Source organism: Oncorhynchus tshawytscha, linkage group LG12, assembly GCF_018296145.1.
Source record: "Oncorhynchus tshawytscha isolate Ot180627B linkage group LG12, Otsh_v2.0, whole genome shotgun sequence".
Lineage (NCBI taxonomy): Eukaryota > Metazoa > Chordata > Actinopteri > Salmoniformes > Salmonidae > Oncorhynchus > Oncorhynchus tshawytscha.
Window position 1 is genome coordinate 62,958,657 of NC_056440.1, and position 21,210 is coordinate 62,979,866.

At 45.1% G+C, this 21,210-nt stretch overlaps 1 protein-coding gene across 1 annotated transcript in view; it reads right to left on the minus strand.

The window, feature by feature from the left end:
• Positions 1-21,210, minus strand: part of LOC112264188 (immunoglobulin superfamily DCC subclass member 4) — a 64,971-nt gene that overhangs the window by 36,944 nt on the left and 6,817 nt on the right. The window contains exon 2 of the mRNA XM_042330877.1: positions 2,293-2,613. Within this exon, the coding sequence (XP_042186811.1) occupies positions 2,293-2,613 (321 nt within the window). The remainder of the gene's footprint in view (positions 1-2,292; positions 2,614-21,210) is intronic.

Here is a 21,210-nt window from a genome sequence, read left to right on the forward strand (position 1 = left end):
CACAATGCATGTAGACCTATCATCTCATCACGGTCACTTTTTTTCTTGTGACAGGTAGGCCTACATTTACTGCAGCATAGCCCATGCTAGAGTAATATACTGAACCAAAATAGAAATGCAACATGCAAGAATTTTTAAGACTTACAGTTCATGTAAGAATTTTTTTTTTTAAATCAGTCAATTGAAAAAAATTATCTATGGATTTCACATGACTGGGCAGGGGTGAGGGCACTCAGAGAGTGGTTTCAGTAAAACAACCTCAAAGGAGATGATCGTGGACTTCAATAAACAGCAGAAGGAGCAACCTCATATCCACTTCGACGGGACAGCAGTGGAGAAGGTGGAACGTTTTAAGTTCCTCGTCGTACACGTCACAGACAAACTGAAATGGTGCACCCACACAGAGAGTGGTGAAGAAGGCGCAACAGCGCCTTTTCAACCTCAGGAGGCTGAAGAAATTTGACTTGTCACCTAAAACTCTCACAAACATTTACTGATGCACAATTGAGAGCATCCTGTCAAGCTGCATCACCGCCATGTACGGCAACTGCATCGCCCACAACCGCAGGGATCTTCAGAGGGAGGTGCGATCTGCACAACGCATGACCGGGGGCAAACTACCTGCCCTCCAGGACACCTACAGCACCCGATGTCACAGGAAGGCCAAAAAGATCCTCAAGGACACCAGAGCTACTGCCTGTTCACAACCGCTACCATCCAGAAGGCGAGGTCAGTACAGCTGCATCAAAGCTCAGCCCGAGAGACTGAAAAACAGCTTCCATCTCAAGGTCATCAGACTGTATAATAGCCAGCACTAACACAGAGAGTCTGCTGCCTACATGCAGACTTGAAATCATTGGCCACTTAAATAACTGGATCACTACTCACTTTAATAATGCAACTTTAATAATGATTACATATAGTGGGGCAAAAAAGTATTTAGTCAGCCACCAATTGTGCAAGTTCTCCCACTTAAAAAGATGAGGCCTGTAATTTATCATCATAGGTACACTTCAACTATGACAGACCAAATTAGAAAAAAAATCCAGAAAATCACATTGTAGGATTTTTTATGAATTTATTTGCAAATTATGGTGGAAAATAAGTATTTGGTCAATAACAAAAGTTTATCAATACTTTGTTATATACCCTTTGTTGACAATGACAGAGGTCAAACGTTTTCTGTAAGTCTTCACAAGGTTTTCACACACTGTTGCTGGTATTTTGGCCCATTCCTCCATGCAGATCTCCTCTAGAGCAGTGATGTTTTGTGGCTGTTGCTGGGCAACACGGACTTTCAACTCCCTCAAAAAAATATTCTATGGGGTTGAGATCTGGAGACTGGCTAGGCCACTCCAGGACCTTGAAATGCTTCTTACGAAGCCACTCCTTCGTTGCCCGGGCGGTGTGTTTGGGATCATTGTCATGCTGAAAGAAGGAGTGGAAGGAGGTTTTCACTCAAAATCTCACGATACATGGCCCCATTCATTCTTTCCTTTACACGGATCAGTCGTCCTGGTCCCTTTGCAGAAAAACAGCCCCAAAGCATGATGTTTCCACCCCCATGCTTCACAGTAGGTATGGTGTTCTTTGGATGAAACTCAGCATTCTTTGTCCTCCAAACACGACGAGTTGAGTTTACCAAAAAGTTATATTTTCCACCATAATTTGCAAATAAATTCATTAAAAATCCTACAATGTGATTTTCTGGATTTTTTTTCTCATTTGGTCTGTCATAGTTGAAGTGTACCTATGATGAAAATTATAGGCCTCTCATCTTTTTAAGAGGGAGAAACTTGCACAATTGGTGGCTGACTAAATACTTTTTTGCCCCACTGTATATACTGTACTCTATACCATCTACTGCATCTTGCCTATGGCGCACGGCCATCGCTCATCTATATATTTATATGTATATATTCTTATTCATCCCTTTACATTTGTGTGTATAAGGTAGTAGTTGTGAATTTGTTAGATATTACTGCACTGTCGGAACTAGAAGCACAAGCATTTCACTACACCCGAATTAACATCTGCTAACCATGTGTATGTGACCAATAAAATGTCCTTTGATTTGATACCCGTTCCCAGGACACCACCGGTGTGGCTGACCAGTCACACAATCAAACCCTTGTCTGAGACAGAGGAGAACCAAGCACGGAAATCCCCCTGAGGAATGTGACTGTGCTCCTATGTTGGGACACCAGACCATCATGCCATTCCATGTGAGTCTGACCATGGTGGAGTTGAGCGGGCACAGACCCGCCCTGTCTGAGAAATAGTAGTACTCACTGGCCAGGTGAGCGGTGATGGTGCGGCTGGTCAGAGCTCCAAAAGGGCCGGCGCTCACACAGCTGTAGCCCCCCTCCACCCCTTGAGGCGTCCGGCCATCCACAGAGGTGGGCAGCACCAGCAGTGAGCCGTTGGCCAGGGTCCTGAGGGAGTCCCCCTCCCCCTCCAGTACGGGGAGCCCATTCTGCAGCCAGGTGACGTTGAGGGGCGTGTCCAGGGGCGTGGCCCCCAGGTGACAGTCCAGCAGCAGAGGCTGTCCCGGCTCGAGCACCACGAGGACAGGCCCCGCACCACAGCTCAGCTCCACCGTCACAGGCTTCTCTAGAGCGGGAGAGAAGGGGGAAGAGAGAGAGTTAGACTCCAAATCCTGACATAAGTGGTCTGAGATTAGTGTGCATGGGGAGACAGGTCCGCGTGAGAGATGGAGGAGGGAGATAAGGAATGCTACAAAACACGCAACACAACGGCTTCTCTTTAGAACGCTCTAAGGTTCTTCCCTGTACTTTGTATATTCTAGTGTTCATCTTTGGCTGTATGCATACCCCGTTTACAGCGTCATCGGTGAACTTCACCTCCTGTTGATCAACCTGTGTACTGTCAGGTTTACGGAGTTGTAATATGTCCAGAAAAGTGTTGGGCAAACAACCAACAATCATACATTTTGAAGTCAGACTATTCCCAGATCAAAAACACAGCATATTGCAAGCAACAGATGAAGATTTGTACAGTACATTCGAAAAGTATTCAGACCCCTTCCCTTTTCCCACATTTTGTTACATTACAACCTTATTTTAAAATGTATTACATTTTAAAAAATGAATAAAAAAAATAAAAAAAATCTACACACAATACCCCATAATGACAAAGCGAAAACAGTTCTTTAGAAATGTTTGCTAATTTATAAAAAATAAATAAATACCTCATTTACATAACCATTCAGACTCTTTGCTACGAGACTTAAAATTGAGCCCCGGTGCATCCTGTTTCCATTGATCATCCTTGAGATGTTTCTACAACATGATTGGAGCCACTCTGATAGAGCTCCAGAGATCCTCTGTGGAGATGGGAGAACCTTCCAGAAAGACAACCATCTCTGCAGCACTCCACCAATCATGCCTTTATGGTATAGTGGCCAGATAGAAGCCACACATCAGTAAAAAAAAAAAAAAAAAAAAAAAAAAAGGCACATGATTGCCCGCTTGGAGTTTGCCAAAAGGCATCTAAAGGACTCTCAGACCATGAGAAACAAGATTCTCTGGTCTGATGAAACCAACGATCCTAAGCACACAGCCAAGACAACACAGGAGTAGCTTCAGGACAACTCTCAATGTCCTTGAGTGGCCCAGCCAGAGCCTGGACTTGAACCTGATCGAATATCTCTGCACCACTCCCCATCCAACCTGACAGAGCTTGAGAGGGTCTGCAGAGAAGAATGGGAAAAACTCCCCGAAAACAGGTGTGCCAAGCTTGTAGCGTCATACCTAAGAAGACTCGAGGCTGTAATCACTGCCAAATGCGTTTCAACAAAGTACAGAGTAAAAAGTCTGAATACTTATGTAAAATGTGATATTTCAGGTTCTGTGTCTATTGTACTGTATAGTTGGCGTCAGTGGATCTCCTTCTGTTGTCCGGCTGAAAAGCCACGATCAACGTACCGTATAGAACTGTCTCGTAGGATGTACCCCCCCCCCACACACACACACACACACACACACACAGTAGTGTTCCGGGCGGGTTTCCTTCTGTTTTGAGCGAGGCCTTGGATTAATTAACTTAATGGGAGATGGAATTGTTTCCTTGATTAAATGGGGGCTGACACTCCACCCCTGTCTCAGAGCAGGGTAATGCTCTCAAAGCCTCCACTACTGGCGATTGGCATACTGGCATACATCTGCCACACAAACACACACACACAACGCTCCATTCTCCCTATTTGTGGCCATGTTTTTTGTTGTGTGTGTGTGAGAGAGAGAAAGAGATAGCACCTGAAAGCAGCAGTGTGCTGTTATCCAGAGGTGATCCTGGGATGAATAAACACAGAGGAGTTGGCCTACTTTTCATCAGCTAATAAAAAGAGGGCTGCCTGCTGTATGTCTGGCTGCTGTAGCCAAGGCACTCAGTCACCCCAGCTCACCTCCACTGCTCCGCTCTCTTCTCCTCCATTTACACTAATTATGTCTTATTAAGTCATTAAACCATTTGCTGCCATTTCCCTGCTCACTGCCAGAGGTTTTACTGGATCATTTTGTGTGGAAGCCATTACCCCACATACACACAATGACCCACACTACCACCTCTGGCTACATTAATCACATCAACCACCCTGTGAAGAGAGACAGACCACAACCGCAACATATTACTGCACTGACACACACACACACACACACACACACACACACACACAGTTATCATCACTCAGAGATGTTATGCCTGTCCAGTATGGATGTTGAGTAGGGGGGCTATGAGGTATCCATCTGAGCATGTGCAGTAGAGTCGGGGGTCAGGGGTCCACTCCAGAAGAGCCCTGCTGGGCATTCATACTGAGCCATGGTGAATGGACAACATGGCATGGAGCTCCTTCACAAACTATACAACTCTATACACAAATACTCATTTAAAAAAATTCCACAGAAATATTTACCCCCCCAAATGTTTTTTTGCTTTGGGAGGGTTGTGACTTTAAAAAAATTGGGCACAGGGTAGGAGGGTAGTGTGTTTCTTTCCCTGGATAACATTGCTCTTTTGCAGGTTTTACTATATAATGTATATCAATTCCATCCTAGCCACATTCTCTCATCTGCTTGCTCCTCCCCTATATCAAGGTGCATTGGTACTTCCCTTATGCACTATGCTTAATCCACATGCTATTTTTTTACAATACCAAAGGTCAGTATAGTCTACCAGTCTGTCTATCCTGCCCTCTATCCATCATTCATAGTGACAATAGTGGTAGGTGGATCGTTTGTCCAGATCTGCAATAGGCTAACTAGCAATCATACCAGGCATTCAAAGCTGCATACATTTTCAATGTGAATCCACAAGCACATATAGGAATAGTTGATAGGCAGAGGAGAGGCCAGGTGCATCATTGAGCATGAAAGAACAGTAGACATGAGACACACAGCTCAAAAAGCCCCTGCTATTGATCTTGTTAAGGGACAACACAATTATCCTAGACTAGCCTACAACACCACAATGTAACGAACAATTGCACTATTGTTTTCAAGCGACTACAAAATTCGAATCTAGGCTTCAGTAAAAAAATGTAATTTGAATAATGGCGCAAAAGCCCTGTAATTTGAATGTTTCATTCCATTTGGATCCGTTGTTGGTCTACTCTCTGCAAGGTCTAGAAAGGCACCGTAGCAGGTCCGTCTTGCTGCGTTTTTACTTCTGATACTGAGATGCTGTGTTTGTTGCGCATCATCATTCACCCAAATGTCATACAGTAATGTGGCCACATGCTCCCGACAAGTTTAACATGCGCTCTTCCTCCTCTCCAATCCGGACGGCTATTCCTCAAACACCTAGAATTTAACGCCTTAATATAGCCTACATAATTGTAATTTAACTTTTAAAATGTATAACCTTTTATGTGTCATAAACACAACCAGTATGTCACGCCCTGACCGTAGAGATCTTTTTATTGTCCATGTTTGGTTGGTCAGGGTGTGACTTGGGTGGGAAACTCTATGTTATTTATTTCTATGTTTTGGCCGGGTATGGTTCTCAATCAGGGACAGCTGTCTATTGTTGTCTCTGATTGGGAATCATACTTAGGCAGCCTTTTTCCTTTGGTATTTGTGGGTAGTTGTCTTTGTTAGTGGCATTATAGCCAAAGTAAGCTTCACGGTCGTGTCCTTGTTTTGTAGGCGACATTTATCAAATATTGAAATGTACGCTGACCATGCTGCACCTTGGTCCGGTCATTTCCACGACGACGGCGATTGTGACACAGTCACAATGTATTAATCTGATTAGGCTGCTTCAAAAGTCTCCTGCAGGCATGTGGAGGTTCGGCCAAAATATACAATTCCAGCATCCTCAAAATCGCTTGACATTAAAAAAGTTTGTATGGAAAACTGGTTATGCGAGTAAAGTTGCTACATGTCGGATAAAAAATGACAGGCCTGATGGAAACAGCTAATTTGTTGGTAAACTTTCAAATGTTGACAAAACCAAATACGCTAGACAAGGTGGGATATTTGTGTCCCAAAAAATATGAATGTCACTGGAAACGCATTTATGCTCAAATGTTGATATAAAAACCATCATATCGAAGTAAACTTGGAGTCACGCGATGATATGGTGTGTGGTCCTCCCACTACGACTCGGGAAACAATGCAGTTTATTAGGCTACAGATTAAATTAATTATGAACTTCACAGGGTGGTGAAAGTACACGGTGATGAGCTTGATGCTCCTTTCCAATAAATATTGAGGGTCTTATTCTGGTGACATGATGATAGATGCTTGGCTGCCGCTTGACAAATACAAACTATTTTGCACCTTTGATAATAATAATAATCTTATCATGTAGGCTATACCCGCACTGTATTTCCGAGCTGTTGGCTAGAGGGCATGTGCCAATACAAGATTGGGCAGATTCGCTATACATACGGAACATTTTTAGGGACAAAACCCTAAAGTAGGCGGAGAGTTAATAATGCCATAGAAACCCATTTAACTTGTATTTTTTTATTCAGTTAATGGGAATTTAACCACAAAAGTTTTTTTTATGTGCACTATGTATTTACACACATACCTTTATCAGCAACAAGTCAATTTGATGGCAACAACTCTGATGGGGGAAATGAGCATATTGTTTTTAATGTGGATTTTAGAAGACAGCATCCACTCTTCTGGAAAGGCTTTCCACTAGATGTTGTTGCCGGGACTTGCTTTCATTCAGCCACAAGAACATTAGTGAGGTCGGGCACTGATGTTGGGCGATTAGGCCTGGCTCACAAGTCAGTGTTCCAATTCATCCCAAAGGTGTTCGATGGGCTTGAAGTCAGGGCTCTGTGCAGGCCAGTCAAGTTCTTCCACACCGATCTTGACAAAACATTTCTGTATGGACCTTGCTTTGTGCACGAGGGCATTGTCATGCTGAAACAGCGAAGGACTTCACCCAAACTGTTGCCACAAAGTTGGAAGCACAGAATTGTCTAGAATTTCATTGTATGCTGTAGTGTTACGATTTCCTTCCACTGGAACTAAGTGACCTAGCCCAAACCATGAAAAACAACTCAAGACCATTATTCCTCCTCCACCAAACTTTACAGTTGACACTATGCATTGGGGGTAGCGTTCTCCTGGCATCTGCCGAACCCAGACTCATCCGTTGGACTGCCAGATGGGGAAACAGGATTCATCACTCCAGAGAACACGTTTCCACTGCTCCAGAGTCCAATAGCTGCGAGCTTTACACCACTCCAGCCAACACTTGGTATTGCGCATGGTGATCTTAAGCTTGTGTGTGCTGCTCGGCCATGGAAACCCATTTCATGACGCTCCTGATGAACAGTTATTGTGCCGACTTTGCTTCCAGAGGCAGTTTGGAACTCGGTAGTGAGTGTTGGAACCGAGGACAGAGAATTTTTACTCGCTACGCACTTCAGCACTTGGTGCCCCGTTCTGTGAGCTTGTGTGACCTACCAATTCGCGGCCTACCAGCCATGGTCGTTGCTCAGTGGGTGAGAATGCTAGTTAGAGTAAGTGGAAAGAGAGGGGCTCACGGGTAGGTGTCAGTAAGAGCTTGCAGAGGTGACATTAACTGGAGGGAAGAGAGAAAGGGAGTTTGTCCAGGCTCATACTGTTATAACACTCTTGGTTTGACCACCAGACAACAGAAACACAAAGAAAACAGTTATGAGATGAACACAACAGTATGCCAGTGGAAGGGAGGACAGTAGCAGGTGACCCAAATGTGGTTTGTCACTATTATGATTTCCAATTGTAGAAATGACAGATTTCTTGGTAATTCCTGTAAAATTCGTAATTCCGTTACCAAATTGGTAACTGAGAGCATCTTGATTGGTTGCCACTTGGTATAACCATTTGGTATGGCAACTGCTGTGCATCTGACCGCAAAGCGCTTCTGTGGGAAGATGGTGGTGGGGGTGCTGCAATTTAGCGCTACAGACGGCTATATGCCCACGCTACAGACGGCTATATGCCCATGCTACAGATGGCTATATGCCCACGCTACAGACGGCTATATGCCCACGCTACAGACGGCTACATGCCCACGCTACAGACGGCTACATCAGTCTGCTAGTAAATGACTAGTAAAGGCCCAGTGCACAATTATTTTTATTTAAAAAAAATATTCCTGATATTTTAGGGGGTGCTGCAACGCCCTCAGCACCCCACGGCTATGACAGAGGGTAGTGCGTACGGCCCGGTACACTGGAGCAGAGCTCCCTGCCATCCAGGCCCTAAACTTGTCAAGACTCCAGCCACCCAAGTCATAGACTGTTCCCTCTGCTACCTCATGACAAGCGGTACTGAAGCCTGGAACCAACAGGACTCTGAACAGCTTCTATCCCCAAGCCATAAGACTGCCAAATAGTTAACCAAATAGCTACCTGGACTATCTGCATTGCCCCCCTCCCCCTTGTACTTACTCTTTTGACTCAACACATACGCTGCTGCTACTGCTTATTATTATAATATCCTGTTGCCTAGTCACTTCACCCCTAACCTATATCTACATACAGTGCCTTCAGACAGTATTCACACCGGGAAGTAGAAGGAGTGGGAAATCCAACATGGATTCACTAGACAGTCTATAATTCTATTAATTGAAATGCTAATCCTTTGCACATGAACATCTGCTCATTCGAGAATATATGCAATGTATATTTACGCCCGTATGTTCTCTCTTGGAATCATTGATCGTCCTGTAGGGTTCAGAGTCTCTGGTTAACTTTCATTGAAGTCATAAAGTCTTCGTGGTTGTATGTAGTTGGAATGGATACTTCAGATGCATCTGCGGTTGTCTGTATTCTCGTCCTAGGTTTACGTAATTTCTAGCTGCAGACTAGTAAATCGTGTTCAAGATTTGCTCTTATTCTGTAGGGATCGATAGTCTCCAAGTTGAACCATTTCCAGCCGTGTAACCGATGCTCCACGTGGTATAGTCTTGTCCTTTGGTAGAGTTGTAGTTTAAACCACTTCACACACCAGCATTACCCGGCATGTGTTGGTCTTAGAAATTCAACCATTTGCAACCTTAGCTTACACCAGGGTTTGAATTTCATCAGGAGTGGGTTTTATGCGTTTCAGTAGAAAAGGGCAGTCCATGATGCTGACATAATGTCTATTCTCAGGTGGGCATAGCCACTGAATAGTTAATATTTATATGAAAATCCACACTCTCATTTAGAAGTTAAACATCACATTACATGTTTAATCACATACGTTTCACAATATTTAGATGTTTTCCCAGCTATCAGGTTTACAACACTTTAAGAAATACAGTTATGCGTGTTTCCTGTCCTTCATGAGATCACCGAATGAAACACACTCGTCATAACTGTCCCTTAAGTACCCACTGATCATTCCCACATTCTCAAAAGTATAAAGAATGTTTAATTCTCCCATTTTGGGGATTTAGGAGTTTGGCCAAGTGAAGTCCTTTGTACTCTCTCTGAATACTGCATGGTAGTTTCTATCCAGTGTTTATGACCTGAGCTACTAAACCAGGTTTAGTAGAAAGAGTGAGACAGGGCCACGATCTACATCCAGAAACGGACACGTCATGACACTACACAATCCGCCAAAATGTCAAAGTGGGAATTATGTTTTTAGAATCTTTTTCAAATGAATTAAAAATGAAAAGCTGAAATGTCTCGAGTCAATCAGTATTCAACTCCTTTGTTAAGGCAAGCCTAAATAAGTTCATAATTAAAAATATGCTTAATAAGTCACATAATATGTTGCATGGAGTCACTGTGTGCAGTAATAGTGTTTTACATAATTGTTTTAATGACTACCGCATCTCTGTACCCCACACATACTGTAAGGTCCCTCAGTCGAGCAGAAACTGACTGCATCTAGGTCTTCTCCTGAGCCTTGACTGTACGAACTGGCCATGACGGACCAAGCAGACCTGGACCAGTTCCGCAACGCCGTCTCCTCCCAAGGAGCCACCCTTGGAAGGAACAAGGAGTTCCTTCGTGGTCTTATGGGGGATTCCGTGGCCGTGACCGCGCATTGAACACTTTGCTGGAGCAATTCCACAGGTTGTCTGTCAGGCAGCCTACCACGACGGTCACCCCCCAACCCCTCAGTAACCCGGCTGTTAGCAACGCAGCCTCTCCAGCCACCCCAGTTTCTTGAGCCCCCCTTACCTCCCCCGGGACCGCTTCGCTGGAGAATCGGGAACCTGTCGGGCGTTTCTTGTACAGTGTTTTCTCATCATCGAGCTGCAGACCTCCTCCTTCTCCCCAGATCACTTGAATATAGCGTACCTCATCACGCTGTTGTCCGGGAGGGCTCTCGCCTGGGTTACGGCTGTGTGGGAACAATAGTCGGCCATATGCTTCAGTCTGGAGGAGCTCGTTTTTCATTCCCCATTGTCCGGGAGAGAGACTGCCCGGAAGTTACTGCAGCTTCGTCAAGACTCCCGCAGTGTGGCAGAATACGCAGTGGATTTGCGCATGTTGGCAGCTGAGAGTGCCTGCAACCCGGATTCGCTGTTCGACACATTCCTGCACGGGGTATCGGAGGTGGTTAAGGATGAACTAGCAGCCCAGGAACTACCGACAGATCTTGACTCCTTGCCTTGGCCATCCAGATCAATGGGCGGTTACGGGAACGCAGGAAGGAGAAGGGGGACGATTCCACACGCCCGCCCAAGGATTCCACCTCGTCTCCGTTGCCCTCCAGAGTCTCCAAAGTCTGCCGAATCACATCTTCCACAGCTGATGCAACTAGGCAGAGCTAGGCTGTCCCCAGCCGAACGTCTACACCGGCTTCACACGAAGAGTTGCCTGTATTGATGGAATACTGGTCATTTTGTGTCCTCTTGTCCACTAAAAATACCAGGCTCACCAGTAGGGGCGAGTACTCTGGTGGTCCATATGGAGAACTTTTCCTCTCCCCTTACTCGCACAACTTTCCATGCCATCCTACTGTGGGGGAACCAGTCGAAATTTCTCTGGGTACTCATCGACTCTGGGGCCAATGAGAGTTTTATGGACGCTACCCTGACTTCCAAGTTGGGCATCCCCACCCAGCCCTTCTCCATTCCCATGGACGTTAGCGTGCTGGATGGACGCTCTACAGGCCGGGTCACCCACAATACCACTGCCATCAACCTACGAGTGTCAGGGAACCTCAGCAAGGCTATCTGATTCATGATAATTAAGTCTCCTCAGGTTCCCGTGGTATTGGGATTCTCTTGGCTCCAGCGACACAATCCCCTTATTGACTGGACTGATGGTGCCATCATGGGCTGGAGCCTGTTCTGCCACACACATTGCCTGAAATCAGCGCAGCCTACCCTGGGACGTCTTCTGGTGGGCTCGGAAGTTGCCCCGGAACTCTCTGCCACCTCTCTCCGGGAGGTTTTCACTTCCTCCGCACTGACCATCATATGACTGCGGGATCGACCCTCTCCCAGGTACCACATCGCCACATGGAAGACTGTACTCTCTGTCGGGTCCGGAGACCAAGGCTATGGAGACCTACATTGAGGACTCCCTAGCTGTAGGGTGTATCTGTCCTTCTGCCTCCCCCGCCAGCGCATGGTTCATCTGTGGAGAAGAAGGACAAAACCCTGCAGCCTTGCATCGACTACCGGGGCCTCAATGACATCATGGTGAAGCACTGATACCCGCTACCACTCATCACCTTGACCTCCGAGCAGCTCCAGGGGCCACTGTTTTCTCCAAGTTGGACCTGTGGAACTCCTACCACCTGGTGAGGATACGGGGGTTGCGACTAGAAGACTGCCCTCCACACGGCCAGCAGTAACTATGACTATCTGGTCATGCCATTTGGCCTTAACAATGCCCCAGCAGTGTTCCAGGCCCTGGTCAATGACATTCTTCACAACATGTTGAACCAGTTCGTCTTCCTCGACGACAACACAAGTTCCACGTCGGACAGGTCCTCCAGCGCCTCCTGGAGAACCAGCTTTTTGTGAAAGCGGAGAAATGCAAATTCCATCGCTCCACCATTTTTTAAAAACCTTTATTTAACCTTTATTTAACTAGGCAAGTCAGTTAAGAACAAATTTTTATTTTCAATGATGGCCTAGAAACAGTGGGTTAACTGCCTGTTCAGGGGCAGAACGACATTTGTACCTTGTCAGCTCGGGGGTTTGAACTTCCAACCTTCCGGTTACTAGTCCAATGCTCTAACCACTAGGCTACCCTTCCGCCCCATCCCCTTCCTTGGTTACATCATCGCTGCAGGGAATGTACAAATGGATTCTGGGAAGGTGAGAGCAACGGTGGATTGGCCCCAGCCTATGAGTGCAGCTGCAATTTCCTTGGATTTGCCAACTTTTATTGTCACTTTATCTGGTGCTACAGCATCCTGGCATCCCCCTTGACCGCACTCAACTCTCCCAAGGTTCAGTTCACGTGGTCCCCAGCTGCTGACCGGGCGTTCCGGGACCTCATGCATCGCTTCACCACAGCTTCCATATTAGTTCATCCTGACCCGTCCCGTCAGTTCATGGTGGAGGCCGATGCTTCGGATGTCGGATTTGGGGTCGTCCTGTCCCAGCGTTCTGCCTTCGACCTTAAGGTACACCCTCTTCTCCCATCACCTCAAGGCCATGGAGAGGAATTCCGATGTTGGAAATCATGAGCTTCTCGCGGTGAAGATGGCTTTGGAGGAGTTGGAGGGAAAGGAACATCCATTCCTTGTATAGGCGGATCACAAGAACCTGGAATATCTCAACACTGCCAAGTGTCTCAATTCCAGTCAAGCTAAGTGGGCCCTGCTTTTCACCCGGTTTAACAAGTCCAAATGCTCATGCAGGTCCAGCCGAAAGTCGGGACGAAAACTTCTAAAAGTTATATTACAGGTCGAAGAATCTTGTCAAACTAAGTATAGAATCAATCTTTAGGATGTTATCATAAATCTTCAATAAAGTTCCAACCGGAGAATTCATATGTCTGTAGAGAAGCCATGGAATGCAGGTCGCTATCATGAGAAATGCGGGTGACCAGGACCTGGCTCTCTGCCAGACCACTGACTCAAAGAGCTCCATCCGGCTCCAAAACACAGTAGAAGCCTCATTCAAGTTTCTAAAGACGGTTGACATCTAGTGGAAGCCCTACTGTATATTCAATAGGGGCAGGGTTGAAAATCGACCGACCTCAGATTTTCCACTTCCTGTTTGGATTTCTTCTCAGGTTTTTGCCTGCCACATGAGTTATGCTATACTCACAGGTATCATTCAAACAGTTTTAGAAACTTCAGTGTTTTCTATCCAATACTAATAATAATAATATGCATATATTAGCAACTGGGACTGAGGAGCAGGCCGTTCATTCTGGGCACCTTTCATCCAAGCTACTCAATACTGCCCCTGCAGCCATAAGAAGTATTAAATAAAAGGTGTAAAAAAATGTTTTTATAATAATAATACCATTTTAAAAAATTGGCCAAGTCAGTGTCCAAAAATACAGATTTCCAATTGTTATGAAAACTTGAAATTGGCCCTAATTAAATCGGCCATTCCGATGAATCAGTCGACCTCTAGTGTGAACATGTGTACGTACCAGCAGGAGCAGGGAACATTATGTGCACTGCGCCAGCCCCACAGAATGGGTGGACAGAGACAGATGGGCTGATTGATAGCACTGTGCAAATAGTCTGACGATCAGCAGGACGTTGGAACATGCGTTTGCCCCTGTTTGTGTGTGTGTGTGTGTCAGCATAAAATTAAATTAAAATACTTTATGTGCATGAAGACAAAGGGCTTACGCCTGCCTACCCACCCACTCACAGGAATATCAAATCGTGTTTTTTAAAACAATGTGGTCCAAGTGGCGTAACTACAGTAGATGAAAACATCTATATCAACTGTGTGGCTTTGGAAAAGGTACCTGCTAATATCCAAATCTCATAATTATTACACAAATTCACGATATTGTATATAAATGAATAACTGTACAATAAAGACATTTATCATAACAGGTATGCATAGGATGAATGGTCATTAAAATCAGTTGTCAAACATTGCAGCAACAAGGAGGAGGAAAGTTCCAGGCAGCCATAAACCAAGGTGGACAGGGAGGGACTCTCCAGTTTCACCACGCACTAGGGAGCTCCACGTACAATAACATTGACATGCCGACAATTTTATACAACCAAACATATCTCACAATTGTCTACACATTTAACCTGATAGCTTTATCTGCGACACCGACGGCCTGCTGAAGTGGGGTATAATGTTATCAGATCCTTCTCTGAGAAAAACGGAATCACTGTCACCACTCTCTAGAGTAGGGCGAAGAGGTAAAGCACACACATTTATCTCTCTCTCTGGCTCTTGTTTAAGTCCCCATTTTTCCTCTAGGCTCGCATTATTAGCCAAATAATGATCATTCTACGCAACTAGACAGGCCCACTGAAGATGGACCAGCCTGTTTGGATTTTTCAAAACTGCCCTATGGCAAGTCCATTTCTGGGATACGACATGGAATATACTGCATATTGCCTTAAATTTCACGCAGTGGGGGTCATATTCGTTCTGCTCCGTCTATGTACCTTGTCTTGGTCTAGACCAAACGACAACAATGGAGAAGTTGGGAAACACTAAACAGTACATTGCCTTGGTGGTGATTTTCAGTTTGACTCTCAGGCGTAATATCCACATGCTGTAATTCCATCCAGGACAGGCTGCGTAGAGTTTGAGTCACACACTGAGTGGGGAAAGGCACGCCACCCCAGCAGCAGCTGCAGTGTCAGGTGCTGGCCGTTCCAGCGGTTCAGCTACAGCACGATTCTCACAGTCACCCACATGACTTTTCACACCGCTCTCAAGTTGGCACAAACTGGATTTATACTGTTTATCATATAGGCCAGGCATACAGTAAAGTGACCAATCATAACGCGGTTCCCGGAGAGATAGCAGAGGCCCAGGGAGCTAGACTCTTTCCCTCTCATGTTTACATTTATACTCAAAAGGACAGTCTGCAACATTAACAATAGGAGGCAGACAGACAGATACAGCGACAGAGACAGACAGACAGAAACAACAAAAGAGAAACATGGCCTGAGCTAGCATTTGTTCCCCTCCAGTGCTTCAGGACTGCTGGTGTGCTCACTCTATGTACAGTACTCATCCATGCAAATCCTGGGCTGCTTCAATCACAGCCCTGTGCTCCTATAGGCTTTACAAAGGGCCTCAGAGCAGCATGGGGCTAGAGGCCTCGGTGCAGCCACGGCTACATCAATGGGTCAACAACGCCAGCAACAAAACTAACATGGGACGGACGGGAGGCTGCAGGAGGGAAAAGCCCTTCCAGGGCAACCACAAGGTCATATACTGTAGCTGCAGGGTTGGAGAGAGAGGGACACCGACTATTAAAAACCCAGAACTCCCCCTTTGACATTTTATTATTGTGTCTGAGATTTGATCAATTCAACCAAGTGGTTTCGGAGGGAGACACTTGATAGTATCACGAGGCAGTGATCAACAGCACTGATAGAAACCGAGTGGTGGTGTGTTATGAATTAAGATGATACATTGGTCATATACTTGTAAGAATATTCTGTTCTCTTTTTTTTTTAACTGGTTAAATTGCTATTTCTACCCTGCAACTTATCACAGGTGAGGTAAACTACACAATAAACAACTCACTTGCCCCCAACCAAATTAATTTGAATTTCTTAAGTGAAATTTATAATTTTGGGGGGATTCTGTGCAGTTGTAAATCAAACAAATACGTGTAAACACCAAAAGTTCTCAATTTCAAAGAATTGTATAATAAATAGTGAATGGTGCAAGGGGGACAATATATTTGACCACAATTATACATAGACAATAGTACCAGTCAAAATATTGGACACACCTACGCATTCAAGGGTGTTTCTTAATTTTTACTATTTTCTACATTGTAGAATAATAGTGAAGACATCAAAACGATGAAAAAAAGTGTTAAACATATCAAAATATATTTGACATTCTTCAAAGTAGCCTCCCTTTGCATTGATGACAGCTTTGCACACTCGTGGCATTCTCTCAACCAGCTTCACCTGGAATGCTTTTCCAACAGTCTTGAAGGAGCTCCCACATATGCTGAGCACTTGTTGGCTGCTTTTCCTTCACTCTGTGGTCCAACTCAACCCAAACCATCTCAAATTGGTTTGAGGTCGGGCGATTGTGGAGGCCAGGTCATCTGGTTGGATTTGTGTCACATGCTACAGAGTTGTGTGTGTACTCTGTACAACCTCTTATGCCGAGCCCAATATAAACCCCTAGCTCCTGCTTCTATTGAACCCTTCCAGTCTCTTAAATTGGATGCAGCATAGAACGACTGCCCCCTCTTATTGAAGCCACGGAAGTTCAAGGCCAAACACGGTACTGCAGGCATTGTTAGCAGAAAACAGGATTCCTCATTACAGTGAATGGAAAAATGGCTATGTAAATCAAATAAAAGTACTCGACAATTATGTTACCAATAATTGCTTGTAATACACCAAATCACACCAAATCGCACCCAAAATAAGCTAGAAGAACAATTTAGTTGCTAACGACAGCATACCGTACCACGGTCGGCCTTCAACTTGAGTTACTCAATAAGAAGGGGCAGCCCTGAGCTAGCCTGCAACGTCTCTTTCTGGAGCAGCTAAAACTGTGCATGTTATGTCTCCATGAGACCACATCTTAAGCGACTTCATTGGGCTTCAATGCGCTATTATTGAGTCTTCACATATGAATGGTGTCACATGATCAATGGCTTTGTCCATTCATATATACAGTCATTGATTGGATTAAGCAATGTGGTGAAAAAACCCCACCTAGCATAAAAGAGGGTTAATTAAGCAATAAGGCACCCCTGGGGTTTGTGGAATATGGACAATTTGCCACGGCTAAGGGCTGTTCTTAAGCACAACGCAACGCGGAGTTACTGGATACAGCCCTTAGCCATGGTATATTGACCATATACCACAAACCCCAGAGGTGCATTATTGCTATTATAAACTGGACACCAACGTAATTAGAGCAGTTATAAGTAGATCTATAACATATTGTTTATACCCTTCTTATCTTTTCAGATATACAAAAAGTATTTAGAGGTAGGGGCAAGGGATTTATTTGGGACTGGGACCTACTCTGCACCATGCCTACTCAATCAGGGTTCTCTCCCCTCCTCAGTCCCCCTCCCCACTACAAGCCCCGTGCTACTCCTCCTTGGTCATGTGACTGAGTGGACAGCAGTGCGGAATGGAAGGAATGTGATCGCATGACTGTTTACCCAACCAGCGCCGTGAGGAAGAGACCCTGCTCTCACACACACACAAATCACCATCACTGCCTAAAGCACACACACAACAGAACAAAAAACATATAGCCTGTAGCTTGTGACTCGTTTACCACACAGACACATCTTTTAATGGCTAAATTATTATCCCTTAGATTTCACAGCTCACAAACCATAATGAGCCAGACATAATAAACAAGAACAATCTAAAATAAATAAATTGATGAAGCTACCATGTGGCATTATACGATACAAAAATGAATCCATCAAATCAACTACTTTTCTTCAAGATAGCAGTATCGTCCTGTTAAAACTAGCCGACAGTAGGCAGTGGCCACACAGCAGCAGCACCTGAGTGTTTTAACATTCAGCCCTAGCTGTAGTGGAATACTCTGGGGATCACCTGACTGGACCCATCCCTGAGCCTGTGACAAACACATCACACAGCATATTGATCCAGCACTATTGATCCTGGGCTGTTTATAGCCAGGGGGGGCATCAATACTCACAACGCTCTCTCTGAAGTCCCTTTGGCACTGATATGTATTTCTAGAGAACATCAAAACTCCCCACAGCCAGTGGGAACTCCCCACAGCCAGTACTGGGAAATGGACTTGAGGGTCATGCAGTGTAGCAGTCGTCCATGACCATGTAAAAGGAGTAGGCCTGTGTGTTGTTATGTTGGGATGATTGTGTTCACTAAATAATCATCCCAAAACCGATTGCAGAGATAAGGCAAATAAATAGCTATACATCACTTAAAAACCAATAAGCCTTTTTTTAGTGCGGAGTTGGCTGAAGTGTAAAGGTTGTTTTGAGAAACTTAGAGGAATCCTAGACGTCAGCCTACAGAGATTTAGGTGCTGTCTAATTGATTTAGGTGCCGTCTGCTCTTATCCCAGCTGGCAGCCATCAGAGCAGGGAAGGAGGCTTTAGAGACCAGACATCTCCAACAGTGCAGGAGGATGGACGTCTTACATTCACAGGTGGACGGATCTCAACATCATGACGTACGTTAAACATACAAGTAAAGCGTTTCGGTGCAGATCAAAAGTCTACCACAGAAAAGTTGAATTGGTGCACCGGTAACAACAACAAAAACATTCCGCTCCATTACATACAATATTGTTACTAGGGGGCAATTACAGTCTTACTACACACACAATAGCATGAAGTGTAAGCAGTCAAATATTTCCAGATACTGAAATGTATTGAGTGAAATAAATCACTGAACTTTAACGTAAAATTGGGTGAATAACATTGACTGGCATTGTAATCCACAACAAAGACAGGTTCTACTAACATGACGACCTCTGCTTCCTGACTACTCGTCTGAGGTTTGACAGTATTCTGGTTAAAGGGAAGCTCTCTGAATCACATACAGGCAACCACAGAAACCCTGAACCTCAAGGCCACCACAATAAAGAGCCCAGTAGACACCAGAGGCCAGACATACAGTAAAAGTCTCCCTGTCTCATTCAAGCTACTTCCCTCTATCACTGAACTATCCTTTATACCACCTCTGGGACTAGGATTGGTCCTCTGACACTACCAAACATGAACAGACACACTCGGCCAGCAATACAAACCAACATCTTCACCGGACAAAGATATGGACAAAGATATGTCACATCGATGGCTCTGAACAAACTTTATTTGACTCTTTGCAAACTGGAATCCATTTATCCGGAGGCTGCATTCATTGTAGCTGGGGATTTTAACAAGGCTAATCTGAAAACAAGACTCCCTAAATTTTATCAGCATATCGATTGCGCAAGAAACCTTGGATCATTGTTCAAATCAAAATCAAATCAAATCAAATTTTATTTGTCACATACACATGGTTAGCAGATGTTAATGCCAAAATGCGTAGTTCCGACAATGCAGTAATAACGAGAAGTAATCTAACTAACAATTCCAAAAAAACTACTGTCTTATACACAGTGTAAGGGGATAAAGAATATGTACATAAGGATATACAGCAGCATAGGCAAGATACAGTAGATGATATCGGTACAGTATATACATATGAGATAAGTATGTAAACCAAGTGGCATAGTTAAAGTGGCTAGTGATACATGTATTACATAGGTGCAGTGGAAAAACCTTGGATCATTGTTACTCTAACTTCCGTTTCGACGCATATAAGGCCCTGCCCCGCCCTCCTTTCGGAAAAGCTGACCACGACTCCATTTTGTTGATCCCTGCCTACAGACAGAAACTAAAACAAGAGGCTCCCACGCTGAGGTCTGTCCAACGCTGGTCCGACCAAGCTGACTCCACACTCCAAGACTGCTTCCATCACGTGGACTGGGATATGTTTCGTATTGCGTCAGACAACAATATTGACGAATACGCTGATTCGGTGTGCGAGTTCATTAGAATATGTGCGTTGAAGATGTCGTTCCCATAGCAACGATTAAAACATTCCCTAACCAGAAACCGTGGATTGATGGCAGCATTCGCGTGAAACTGAAAGCGCGAACCACTGCTTTTAATCAGGGCAAGGTGACTGGTAACATGACCGAATACAAACAGTGCAGCTATTCCCTCCGCAAGGCTATCAAACAAGCTAAGCGTAAGTAGAGCGTCAGTACAGAGACAAAGTAACTTCGGCTGCAGTGAAGGAGAGACCGCATGATTCCGTTGCAGGCCGTGTCGTGGCACTGTATTGTCCTCAAAGCGGGCAAAAAATGTTACTCTACCTCCGTGATTCCGTTGCAGGCCGTCTCAATTCAACGGCTCAGACACAAGAGGCATGTGGCAGGGTCTACAGTCAATCACGGACTACAAGAAGAAATCCAGCCCAGTCACGGACCAGGATGTCTTGCTCCCAGGCAGACTAAATAACTTTTTGCCCGCTTTGAGGACAATACAGTGCCACTGACACGGCCTGCAACGAAAACATGCGGACTCTCCTTCACTGCAGCCGAGGTGAGTAAGACATTTAAACGTGTTAACCCTCGCAAGGCTGCAGGCCCAGACGGCATCCCCAGCCGCGCCCTCAGAGCATGCGCAGACCAGCTGGCCGGTGTGTTTACGGACATATTCAATCAATCCCTATACCAGTCTGCTGTTCCCACATGCTTCAAGAGGGCCACCATTGTTCCTGTTCCCAAGAAAGCTAAGGTAACTGAGCTAAACAACTACTGCCCCGTAGCACTCACTTCCGTCATCATGAAGTGCTTTGAGAGACTAGTCAAGGACCATATCACCTCCACCCTACCTGACACCCTAGACCCACTCCAATTCGCTTACTGCCCAAATAGGTCCACAGACGATGCAATCTCAACCACACTGCACACTGCCCTAACCCATCTGGACAAGGGGAATACCTATGTGAGAATGCTGTTCATCGACTACAGCTCGGCATTCAACACCATAGTACCCTCCAAGCTCGTCATCAAGCTCGAGACCCTGGGTCTCGACCCCGCCCTGTGCAACTGGGTACTGGACTTCCT